The sequence below is a fragment of the Triticum aestivum genome, chromosome 6B (assembly GCF_018294505.1).
Source record: "Triticum aestivum cultivar Chinese Spring chromosome 6B, IWGSC CS RefSeq v2.1, whole genome shotgun sequence".
Lineage (NCBI taxonomy): Eukaryota > Viridiplantae > Streptophyta > Magnoliopsida > Poales > Poaceae > Triticum > Triticum aestivum.
In genome coordinates, this window is record NC_057810.1 from 139654642 (window position 1) to 139667172 (window position 12531).

At 45.0% G+C, this 12531-nt stretch overlaps 1 protein-coding gene across 1 annotated transcript; it reads left to right on the plus strand.

Annotated features, from left to right (window-relative positions):
- Positions 1–443: 443 nt before the first annotated feature.
- On the plus strand, positions 444–5948 carry LOC123136198 (guanine nucleotide-binding protein subunit gamma 2). Its single transcript, XM_044555517.1, has 4 exons — positions 444–983; positions 5248–5300; positions 5385–5429; positions 5528–5948. The coding sequence occupies exons 1-4, from the start codon at positions 744–746 to the stop codon at positions 5628–5630; spliced, it is 441 nt and encodes a 146-aa protein (XP_044411452.1). The 5' UTR covers positions 444–743; the 3' UTR covers positions 5631–5948.
- The last annotated feature ends 6583 nt before the right edge of the window (positions 5949–12531 follow it).

The window sequence follows — 12531 nt, forward strand, 5'->3', positions numbered from 1 at the left end:
TTTTGGGTGAGACCGAGCAGTCGAATGCGTGCATGACGGAGGTCCGGACCTCCGCAAACCTCCTCCAATTTGATGTCGGCTTGCGAGAATTCCAACGGGCGTTCGCGCATGTTTGCGAGCCGACGACGTTGGATAGCAAAAAAGAATGTTCGAACAGATCGGTCCGGACGTTTGCCGGCAATTGCAGATATAGCTCTGGAGATGCGCTACCATCCATAAAAGGTTGATTTTATGGGTTTTTGCCAAAATAATAGTAAGATCCATTGCACTGACAATACGGGCCACCCTGACCCTGCTTCTGCCATTTCTACCTGTGTCTTTATCTGCGAAGTGGGTCCGGCGCTCTGTTTCACTGGCAGTAAGCCAGTCCGTAAGTCCCATCCATTGACCGGCGCCTTGTGTTGACCACTCAGATAGACTGCCTCCTCTCTTCGTTTTTACGCCGTCGTCGTCTTCCCCCCTATTCTCTCTTATCCCCCCGCCGTTCTCCTCCCGCTTTGTCGCCTCCCGCTTCCCCCGTACCCGACGACGACCGCCCAAGGTGAGGGAGAAGTACCATCTCCCGAAGCCCATGGCGTCCCTACGTGTTCGCCTCCTCTGATCGACGCCTCCACCGCTCCTCTTGTTTCCTTTTACTCGGCACAAGCGCGCACGCGGAGGTGGGTAGGTGGGCCGCGGGGCTGGCAAAGGCGGAGGCGGAGGCAGATCTGTAGGGTGGGAAAGGGAAGCGAGGGCGCGCCGGGATGAGGGGGGAGGCCAACGGAGGGGACCGGCGGCCGCGGGACGAGGAGGGGGAGGAGGAGGAGGAGCCGCCGCAGCAGCAGGAGGAGGAGAGGGCGGCGAGGCCGTCTTCCGGGCAGCAGCAGCAGCAGCCGGCTGCGGCGGGGGCGGCCACGACGACGACGAGGAGCGTGGGGTACGTGGGGAAGCACCGCCTCTCCGCCGCCATCCAGCGCCTCGACCAGGAGCTCCAGTCACTCCAGGTACTCCCGACTCCGCCTCTCCGCATCCCCTCCTCCCCCGTCCACCCGTCTTCTCCAGTCGATGCATCGATCCATGGCTTTATCACGTACGTACACGCTGAATCCACAACCTCGCTCTGCCTGATGATATTTCGCACAGCAACTCGGCAGTTTAAAAAGCGCGATCTGGATCTTGCAGGGCCCGGTTCTACTTGTAGGATCGACAAACCTTGGTAGTTGCCATAGGCAGGGCTGTTCGAGTGTGTGACACCAAATAAGGAAACGAATGTCCCTTTATCTCACGTATTTTTTTCCTGAATGTTCCTGATTGAAGAGTGAAAGGCAGAGTCACCCGATCTCTTTCTAATTCAAGGCCTCTTCTAATCGGTGATAGAGTAAAGTCAAGGTCCGTGCCACTGTTAGGCAACACGCCTGCACCTGTAATAGTACTACCTTGTTTCCAGGGCATCTACAATGCCTTTTTTGTATACCTACTGTCCGTGAATCTGGATGTCCACCAATCACCAATGCCGCCCATCCTAAGCCACAAATGACGTAGCTTGTACACGGCATTGGCAAGAACATAAGTAGCAGAGATGGGATGTCCTTGGTGAATGTTTGTTAACTATGTGTAGTACCGTGCATGTCCTATGTACCCCGATCTGTCGGGGGTTGACAGTTTGTGCTGTGTGCACGGAATAGGATTCTTCATAATTATCTAAAGTACTCCCTCTGTCCCATAATGTAAGATGACATCTTACATTATGGGACGGAGGGAGTACTTAATAAATGTTGTTGTCCTTAGTAACTGAGTAGTGTGTATGTAGTACCAAAGGAGCTTTTTATAGATATTACATATTTTGCCCCCATTTCAGTATTATTTCCCCTAAATGACCTTCTTTGGACTTGATTACCCTACTGGCCCCTCCAAACACTTACTTGCACTTCTGCCCCCCAGAGATATGGCAACATTTATATTGGCATTTTTACGAGGGAGTGGCGCCACGTCAATTGGTGTTTGTAGGTTGCGCCATTTTTGATGGCGTATAAGGTTGGATGCCGTTATCTATGTGCCGTCGGATCAGTTGGGGTCGGCGCTGCGGTATCTTATACTAATATATATATGCTCAATGTGTGATAGAAGCTGGTGCTAGCCTAGAGCCCTAGATAGTTGGCTGCTCCGCAAACTGTGCACTGGTCATGGGCTAGAATTCTCACCTCTGCCTCCCCCCCGCCTGATGTGTCACTTTGGTATATATGTGTCGTTAATTTGCATTAACACATAAGAAGGCGTTACTTGAGCTCAAGTAGCAAGCAGGTTTCCCCTTCATGTACAGGGCACAACCGCACAAGCCCCTTGTTCCGTTGCATCTTACATGAAACACCATACAGTGTAGAGCACCTTACAACAAAATTAAACATTGCTAATTCAGCACAAACATTCAACAGCCACAGGTACAAACATGTCCTTTGTACCCCGATCTGTCAGGAGTTGACAGTTTGTGCTATGTGCACATAATAGGATTCTGCATAATTATCTAAAGTAATTCATAAATGTCTTTGTCCTTAGTAACCGAGTAGTGTGTAGTACCAAAGGAGCCTTTTATAGATATGGCATCATTTGCCTCCATTTCGGTATTTTTTCTTCCTATGGCCTTCGTTTAGACTTAACTACCCTACTGGCCCCTCCAAACACTTATTTGCACTTCTGCCCCCAGAGATATGATGTCATTTATATTGGCAATTTTAGGGGGAGTGGCACCACTTCGATTGGTGTTTCTAGGTTGCACCATCTTCGATGGCGTATAAGGTCAGACGCCGTTATCTAGGTGCCGTTGGATCGGTGGGGCTGACACTGCGGTATTGTATATTAATAGAGATACTCAATGCGTGATAGAAGCTGGTGCTAGTCTCGATGGTTGGCTGCTCCGCAAACTGTACGTTGTGGGTTCGAATTCTCACCTCTGCGTTTTTCTCCCCCCCCCCCCCCCCCCCTCTTTTATTTAATGTGTCAGCATGGAGCAACCAGCATGTAAATATGTCTCGTTAATTTCCATCAACCATCAACACATAGAGGAGGCGATACTTCACCTCAAGTAGCAAGCTGTTTTCCCTTATTGTAGTTTCTTTTTTCTGAGCCACAGGGCACAAGGCCCTCGTTCCATTGCATTGTGCATGAAACATCATACAGTGTACAGCACCTTACTACAAAATTAAACACTGCTGATGCAGAACCTGAAATTAATTCTATGATTCTATCCAAAACATTCAACAACCACAGAGGTATAAGCATGACCGCCCTGTAGGATTTATTACGCTCTATTTTATTCGTCCGGTCATCATGCCATAAATGAGCATTCGTACAAGGCACAGACACGCAAACTGGAGTCGTCCATTGATGGGCTTAGTTACGTGGACACCAAAAGGGACCCAACAAAATCAACTGGAGAGAGAGGTACATTACAGATTACACACAGATGTTCATGATGAAATAGCGAAAAATACATTGGTAGCGTTGCTTAATGATGCAGATGTTTCTCCCTGGTTCCCTCCATCTTCGCGGCTAAAGCAGAGTATCATCACAGTTGGAGGACAAATTTGGCCACAAGCACGTTCCCAACCTCAAACCCGCTCACGAGATCATGCCTTCTAAATATCTACATGCTGGACATGCTTAAGATCGATGGAGAAAAACACTGCATCAAGAGAACCTTTTCTTTTCTCATTCAAGAGATAACGACCGATGCGATCTTAGCACACCTTGTATTTCCTAGCTTGAAATAAAATTAGTGAAGGAGAGATGAGGAGTGCACGTCTAGTAGTAGGAACAAACACAAAGCTGCAACAGTTTTTCTCCTCTTATATAATTTATTTATTATTAACTTAAAACACAAAGAAAATCGGAAAAAGGAAAAGAAGAAACCTAGCCAGGAAAACACAAAGCGGCAGCAGTTTTTCTCTTATTATAGAATTTATTTATTCGGAAAATAAGAAGCCTAGCCAGGAAGAAAATAGGAAAACCGGAACAGGGAATATAAAGATGCTTTGCCAGGATTCGAACCCATGACCGGTGGATAGCTAAAACAGCTAACCATCCACGCTAGCGGTGTCTTGTCTCGTGTGTCACGGTGGTGTACATATCTTGGCCTGCATGATGGTGTCTGAGTTCTGACCTTATACTCCATCGAGGCTTGTATGACCTAGAAACACCAATCAAAATGTCACCCCCACCCCTCCACACCCCAAAAAAGGCCAATATAAATGGCGCCATATCCCTGAGGGCTAGAACTGTAAAATGAGTGTTTGGAGGGGCCAGCATGGTAATAAAGTCTAAATGAACGTCATTTAGAAAGAAAAACAATTCTCCTTTTCACACTTTGACCTGTCGAAGCATGAATATTTCTGCTGGATGGAGGGTTATCTGGAAATTGTCTGTGATGCTTTTCCAAGGAAGTTGCTACTGAAACGTATAAATGTGGAAGTGTGTGCTATGATTGTCCACATTGCCCCTGTCTTTCACTTTCTATCTCTGGCAGCGATTTTTTTTTTCCGTTACCTCGTATCTACTCTCCTTTACCATGAATATAGATAGCAGATTTTTTCCAGAAAGGACTCTAACCTCTAAATTCTTTTCCTCTCTTTACTGGAACTGTCGTCAAAACAAATGAATTTTAGTATTTGTAGAATTATTTACATCATGAATTTGGTTTAAGAATACGAGGGGATACTCTGAGGAGTTTACATTACTTTGATACGGAGGTAATACTAGATAGAGCATTCAGTAGTAGCAAAAAGAAGGTTGAGCATTCAGGTAGATATAAAATGTCTGTGCAAAGAAATCAGCATTTCTCTCTTCAATGCTGGATTCTTCAAGGAGTTATGGCAGGCTGTGATCTTTACTCCGTCATACTAATGATTGGTTATAGAAACAGCCCCTTTTGCCCAGATTTCAGTGAAGTCCTCAAATTGGTCATCATAATGAATTTGTACCAATGTCCATCAGATTATGATCAGACTGATCTGGTCTGTTTTTCACAATCGTGTTTCTTCACAGTATACCAATCGAAAACAAAGGAGGTTCAAAGATTTAGAAGTCACTCCTTCTGTTTCCAGCCATGTTTATTTTAGATGTTAGGCTAAAAGTCCTAACAAAGTAACCATGATAACTGATATAGCATCCTTTGGGGAAGAAGTTCCATTATGACTTTGATCATTAGCATGCTACGTTAGAGGTTGAAATTAAAGATCTCTGATGTATATATTGCGTTTTGTGTGTATGACGCAGGATGAATTGAATGAGCTTGAAACCATGGAACCTGCATCTGCGGCATGCCGGGAGTAAGTAATTTCAAGTATATCGCATATGTTTCCCCGCATTCTTGCATTCCAGTTTGTGATTGTTTTTCCTCTTGAGTAAGCCAGGGTGATCACAAGTACTGAAGGAAAGCCTGACCCGCTTCTTCCAATGTAAGTGCCACCACATCTTATTCTTGCTAGTACCTCGCCCTAGGAAATCTGACCGTATGAGCACACCCCCAAAGTGTAACACCGTCACATTTTTGCAGCACAAGTAGCCCGGAGAACTCTTCCTGGGACAGGTGGTTCCAGCGCGTGCGAAGCTCCCGCAGCAACAAATGGTGGCAATCCAAAGGCTCCGATTTTGCCTAGCTTTCGCCGAAGCTGAGACAAGCTGTGTGCAGATTGAATCTCCCCCGATCCGTATGGTCCATCCATGGATGGCTTGGCAACAGAATACAACCCAGTTTTTCCTGAGAATTGTTGTGTATGTAATCCCTAACAAAAACATGAATGTATCCCCATTAGTCCTGATTGCTGTTCAGAAAATAGTCCTGTAATTCATCTAGCCATGTTCGATTCTTATGGTCTTGGAGCAAAATGGTCCTGTACTTTTGGGCAAGTTTGTTGACCTTTGAGCAAAATTTCTCATGTGCATCTAATTTTGTTGAAATTTGTTGAAGCACCGCATTTCGTGTGATTTGGCTACTTCTCTTTATACTGGAAGTATATGCTTTTGATGAATAATAATATCTCAAAACATGGTTGTGCAAAATATGCGGTCCACGATCTCACACTGTCATGTGGGGACCGCATGTTTTTCTTTTGGAAGAAGAGGGCCCAGCCCCGATTCCATTGCATAGCAAAGAAATCACAGTAGTACATCGAAGAAACTACAGGTCCAAAACAGACTCCAGCAAGCAAGAAGCAGAAAAGTAAAGATCGCGACTAGCTACCTAGCTATTACAAGGGAAACAGCCTCAGGCTCAAATACTAGCTAGGCAAAGACTAGCCACCTCCTCTGCTAAGATAGACAACAGAACCTAAACACTAAAACAAGAGAACTGCCACAACTCCTCAGCCTGGATCTGGCCACATCAGCGGTAACGGTGCTTTGATCAGAATCTTCAGCTCCCGCACCATGTCCTGGACTTGTAACAGGGTCTGCATCCAGCGGTTCCCATCGAGCAGCGTATGAGGCAGTCTTGCGCCAGAGTACTTGTATATTAGTCCATTTGGCGTGGTTAAATACAAAATCATTCCTGGTATTCCAGATGGCCCAAAGGCCGGCTGCATGCAAAATATTAATAGCATCCATTTTGTTTTCCTCTAGACCAGCAATCTGCAAAGGATAACATATTGGATGTCCCTCTATATCTAGTGATACTAGATATATTCTTTCAGAATTCAATCGCAATGTCACAGCCAAAAAATAAGTGATGGCAAGATTAATTATTCGAACAAAAAGGGCAAGTGGTGTCAGGGACATTTTGCCTTTTGCCCAAGTTGTCTCTGGTCAGAATCTTGTTATTGACCACAACCAAAGAAAAATATGAATCCTGGCAGGGATCTTAATTTTCCACACTGCAGGAGTGTTATTAGGCAACACACCCCTAAAATTAACTATATTATATAAAGATTTAACAGAATAAACCCCACTGGAATTAAGGTTCCAGACTAAGGAGTCTTCTGTCTCAGGAAAAGTAATGGATTTAGCAATCTCCAAGAGTTCAAACCAAAGAGAAAGAAGCTCGTTGGAGAAACATCTCCTAAAAGTGACTTTGAGGTTAGAGCCATCCCACACTTTATCTAAGGCGCAATCGTATTCATTGGCAAGTTTGTATAAGTCCCAATAGAGAGTAGCTAGTGGGGCCGATCCAAACCAATGATCCTCACAAAATCTAACTTTCTTGCCATTACCAATGCTCCAGGAATATCCAAACTTAGTAGCTTGGGCAGCCCAAAGAACACCCTTCCAAAAGGGTGAGGCACCTAGAGAGGGACAAGTAAAAATGTTGGGGGACTAGGTGTTGTACTTAGCATCTATAATACTTTTCCAGATCTTCCCCTCATCTTTATTATATCTACTGACCCAAGAAGCTAGCAGGCATAAATTCATATCAGAGAGGTCAGTGATCCCCAGGCCTGCATAGGCTTTCTTCATAGATAAAGTCTCCCAGCTAGCTAGATGATATTTATGATGTCCTTCATAATCATCCCAAAAGCAATGAGCTAGCTGAGAGTTGATGAGCTTAATAGCCCACTTGGGGAATTTAATATATCCCATAAGATAAGAAGGGATGCTGGCTAGAAAAGCTTGGACTAGAATCAGCCTCTTACTAAAAGACAAAAGTCTCCCTCTCCACCCAGCAGCTCTCTTTATAACTGTATCTACCATAGGCTGAAGGTCCTCTCTTCTAAGTTTAGTATAGTGAAGAGGGGCACCAAGATACTTAATAGGGAAAGTACTTTGTTTACAGCCTAGTGACTGGGCAAAACTAACAGCCTCATCCCTATCAATATTGATAGGAACCAGATCACACTTATGGAAGTTGATCCTCATGCCAGAAAGTTGCTCAAAACAGGAAAGTAACCACTTTAAATTCCTAGCACGGTCTAAGTTTTTATCAAGAAACAGCAGAGTGTCATCAGCATATTGCATGCTAAGAACCCCAGCTGGGTTAGAAGGGGGAAAAACCCAGCAATCAAATGATGATTAGTTGCTTTAGCTAGTATTCTAGTGAATACATCAGCAGCAAGATTAAAAAGCAAAGGGGAGGCAGGGTCACGCTGCCTCACACCATTGCCAGCAATAAAAAACTCACTATTGGTGTCATTAATCCTGTCCCCAACAGAACCATTGTGGAGCAGGGAGCCCTATTTGTACATCCATTTAGGGCCAAAACCTCTTCTCCTAAGCATGTCTAATAAGAAATCTCTATTTACCATGTCATAAGCTTTCTCATAATCAAGCTTAAAACAAAACCCCTGGAGGTGGTTACTAGCTACAACATGTACCACCTCATGGGCAACTACAATACTCTCTAGAATAAACCTACCTTTAATAAAATCAGTTTGGTTGGGAGAAATCAAGTCATTGCAAACTGGGCCCAACTTATTAACAGCACACTAGCAAAGATCTTGAAACTACAATTAATCATAGCTAGGGGTCTGAATCGATCCAAAGAAACAACATTTGGTTCCTTAGGAACAAGAGTCAGAAGGGAGAAATTGAGTCTAATAAGTCCAACTCACCTTTCTCCCAATCTCTAAAGAGTGCAAACAGATCACTCTTGATGAGATCCCAGAAATGTTGATAAAACAGAAAAGGAAAACCATCAGGACCAGGGGCACCTTCAGCATAAGAGCCAAAAACTGCATTTTTAATTTCTTCTTCACAAAAAGGTTTTTCTAAATACTCAATATGTTCAGTAGTGGCCATGCTAGACTGGTCCCAAAAGTCATCTAATAGATTTAGATTTATGAAAGGAGAGTAGCCAAATAGATTCTTATAATATGCTACTTCATTAGAAATGATACCTTCAGTATTTTCAACTCGGCCATCAGCAGTTTCCAGGACATCAATATGCTTCTTCCTTCTCTTCTGGTTGGCCAAGGCTTGGAAGTAGTCAGAGTTCAGGTCCCCCTCTTTGATGTCTCTCTCCCTAGCTCTCTGTCTGGCCTTGATTTCCTCTTTCTTCCATATTTCATTTAGATCACTTGCAATCACTTTCAATCTAGCTTTAGAAATAGGGGAAAGAGGTTGAGTTTCTGCAAGAATGTCTAAACAATTATATTTAGCAACCAAGGCTTGCTTAGTCTTGTTCTGAGAGGCCTCATAATTGAGACTCCACCCTTTGGTGTTTTTCCTAGTATTTCTGATCTTAAATTGCCAGATATCTATAGCAGAGGAAAGTTGGCATTCAACATTCCAAGCTTTGTGAACAATCTCATCAAAACCAGGAACCTCTAGCCACCATTTTTCAAATCTAAAAACTTTATTTTGGGAATAGCTATTGAGGGAGTCCTAGACTATGGGGTCCTCAGGGAGCCGACCTATGTGACATGGGCTGGACTGATGGGCCGTGAAGATACAAGACAGAAGGCCTTCTCCCATGTCCAGATGGGACTCTCCTTTGCGTGGATGGCAAGCTTGGCGTCCGGATGTGTAGTTTCCTTCCTCTGTAAACCGACTTTGTACAACCCTAGTCCCCTCCGGTGCCTATATAAACCAGAGGGGTTAAACGTAGAGATAATCATAATCATAATCATACAGGCTAGACACCTAGGGTGTAGTTGTTACAATCTCGAGGTAGATCAACTCTTGTAACCCCTATACTCCTCAAAGTCAATCAAGCAGGAAGTAGGGTATTACCTCCATTAAGAGGGCCCGAACCTGGGTAAACATCATGTCCCCTGCCTCCTATTACCTTCGATCCTCAGACGCACAGTTCGGGAACCCCTACCCGAGATCTGCCGGTTTTGACACCGACATTGGTGCTTTCATTGAGAGTTCCTCTGTGCCGTCGACAGAAGGGTTGATGGATCACCTTGTCATCAAGGACAGTATCACTTACGTAGGAGCCCTAGCTTTAGGGCAAACCCTCCGGCTTGGCAGCTTCACCATGGGCGCTCGTTCGACCGTTAAGTCAAAGACAACCTAGCCTGTCACCAAAAATCATCTATGCGTCGGCCCCAAATACTCCGACAAGGTGGATCCGGCAGATGTATCATCCTTAAACGAACTGCTAGATCGCATCGCCGCCCTGGGGGTCGCAACTGAATATGATCAGATTGGGCTTAAACCCAATCAAGAGAGAAATCAAATCTCCATCGATCACCCATTAGGTGGCGGTTGTGGAGGAACAAGCTGACAATAACTCTCCTCCTATGTTGAGAACAAAGTATGTTCGGATTTTCGAGCTCGGAGAGCCGGACACCCATCGTCGGGAGGATACTCCCTGTCCTTCGAACATAGAATCAGGCGTTGAGCCTGAGAACTCACCGGACACTCTGGAGCCTGGGCTGGTAACCTCGGAAATTCTTCAAACTCCGGACTCCACAGTGGGTCAGGGTTCGGATTTAACTCCGCCCACCCACCACAAGCAATATTCCCCAAGAAGTTCCGGTCCTTCGGATATATGCGACCTAATGTACGTGCGACAGCAGCCTCAGGAAACATTCCATCACTTCTGGACCAGATTCCTCCTTGTTAAAAACAAGATCAAAGATTGCTGCGACGACGACGCGATCTCATTATTTTGTAACAACTGTACAGATGAGCGAATCCTTAATGCCCTCAACCGCCATCGCATACTGCACTTTATAGATTTGGCACACATAGTACAGAAGTACTGCGCAATGGAAAGCGCCTGGAAAACCCAGACAACCTGCTGGGAACCGCAGGCCTTTAGGCCATCTCCTGGACGGGCAAAAAGGATGCACCCTCACGGGGCACTTGATCATCATCCCATGGACAAGAAAATCAAGCCCTTTACGGACATAGAACTGTCCTCGAGGAATGGCTCGATGGGCCTTGTCAAATTCACATGATGCCGAATACCGAACCAACGCATAGCCTCCGAGCATGTTGGATACTCCGGCAAGTGGCCAAGAGCGACGAGGGTATCCTCACCAACACTACCCCAGAGAACTACTCTTTAGAGGACAACAGTCTCAAAGTATTTATGGTCTTCGAGACCTTTTCATCAAATAATCGACGCAAAAGGGCGCTCCGCGACCTCGCCGAAGTCTGCCAAGTAGCAGCAATAAATCCTTGGAACGACACGGCGATCACTTTCAATGCCGATAATGAACCAAGATCCCGCTCAGTCCGGGCACCAGCCGCTTTGGTCCTAAACCCAATCGTGGACGGCTTTCGTCTCACTAAAGTGCTAATGGACGGTGGCAGCGGACTGAACCTCATTTACGAAGACACGCTCAATAAAATACAAATGGACAGGAGTCACATTGAGCAAAGTATCACAACCTTCCGAGGCATTATCCCCCGTCGGGAAGCAAGATGCTCGGGGAAAATCAAACTCGACGTGGTATTCGGCACACCGGAGAACTATGAAGGAAATATGCCCTAGAGGCAACAATAAGTTATTATTTATTTCCTTATTTCATGATAAATGTTTATTATTCATGCTAGAATTGTATTAAATGGAAACTTAGTACATGTGTGAATACATAGACAAAACATATTGTCCCTAGTATGCCTCTACTTGACTAGCTCGTTAATCAAAGATGGTTATGTTTCCAAACCATAGACATGTGTTGTCATTTGATAAACGGGATCACATCATTAGGAGAATGATGTGATGGACATGACCCATCCGTTAGCTTATCATTATGATCGTTACAGCTTCATTGCTACTGCTTTCTTCATGACTTATACATGTTCCTCAGACTATGAGATTATGCAACTCCCGTATACCGGAGGAACACCTTGTGTGCTATCAAACGTCACAACGTAAATGGGTGATTATAAAGATGCTCTACAGGTGTCTCCGAAGGTGTTTGTTGGGTTGGCATAGATCGAGATTAGGATTTGTCACCCCATGTTTCGGAGAGGTATCTCTAGGCCCTCTCGGTAATGCTCATCACTATAAGCCTTGCAAGCATTGTGACTAATGAGTTAGTTGCGATATGAAGTATTACAGAACGAGTAAAGAGACTTGACGGTAACGAGATTGAACTAGGTATGATGATACCAACGATCGAATCTCGGGCAAGTAACATACCGATGACAAAGGGAATAACATATGTTGTTATGTGGTTTGACCAATAAAGATCTTCGTAGAATATGTAGGAGCCAATATGAGCATCTAGGTACCGCTATTGGTTATTGACCGGAGATATGTCTCGGTCATGTCTACATAGTTCTCGGACCCGTAGGGTCCGCACGCTTAACGTTCAATGACGATTTATATTATGAGTTATGTGATTTGATGACCAAAGTTTGTTCGGAGTCCCGGATGAGATCACGGACGTGATGAGGAGTTTCAAAATGGTCGATACATAAATATTCATATATTGGAAGGTTGCATTTGGAAATCGGAATGGTTTTGAGTGTTTCGGGCATTTTTCCGGAGTACCGGGAGGTTACCGGAACCCCCAAGATAAGTAATGGGCCTATTAGGCCTTATTGGAGGAGAGGAGAGAGGCCACAAGGGAGGGGCGCGCCCTCCCCTTGCCCAAACCGAATTGGACTAGGGGAGGGGGCAGACCCCCTCTTTCCTTCTCCCTCTCCCTCCCTTCCCTTCCCTCC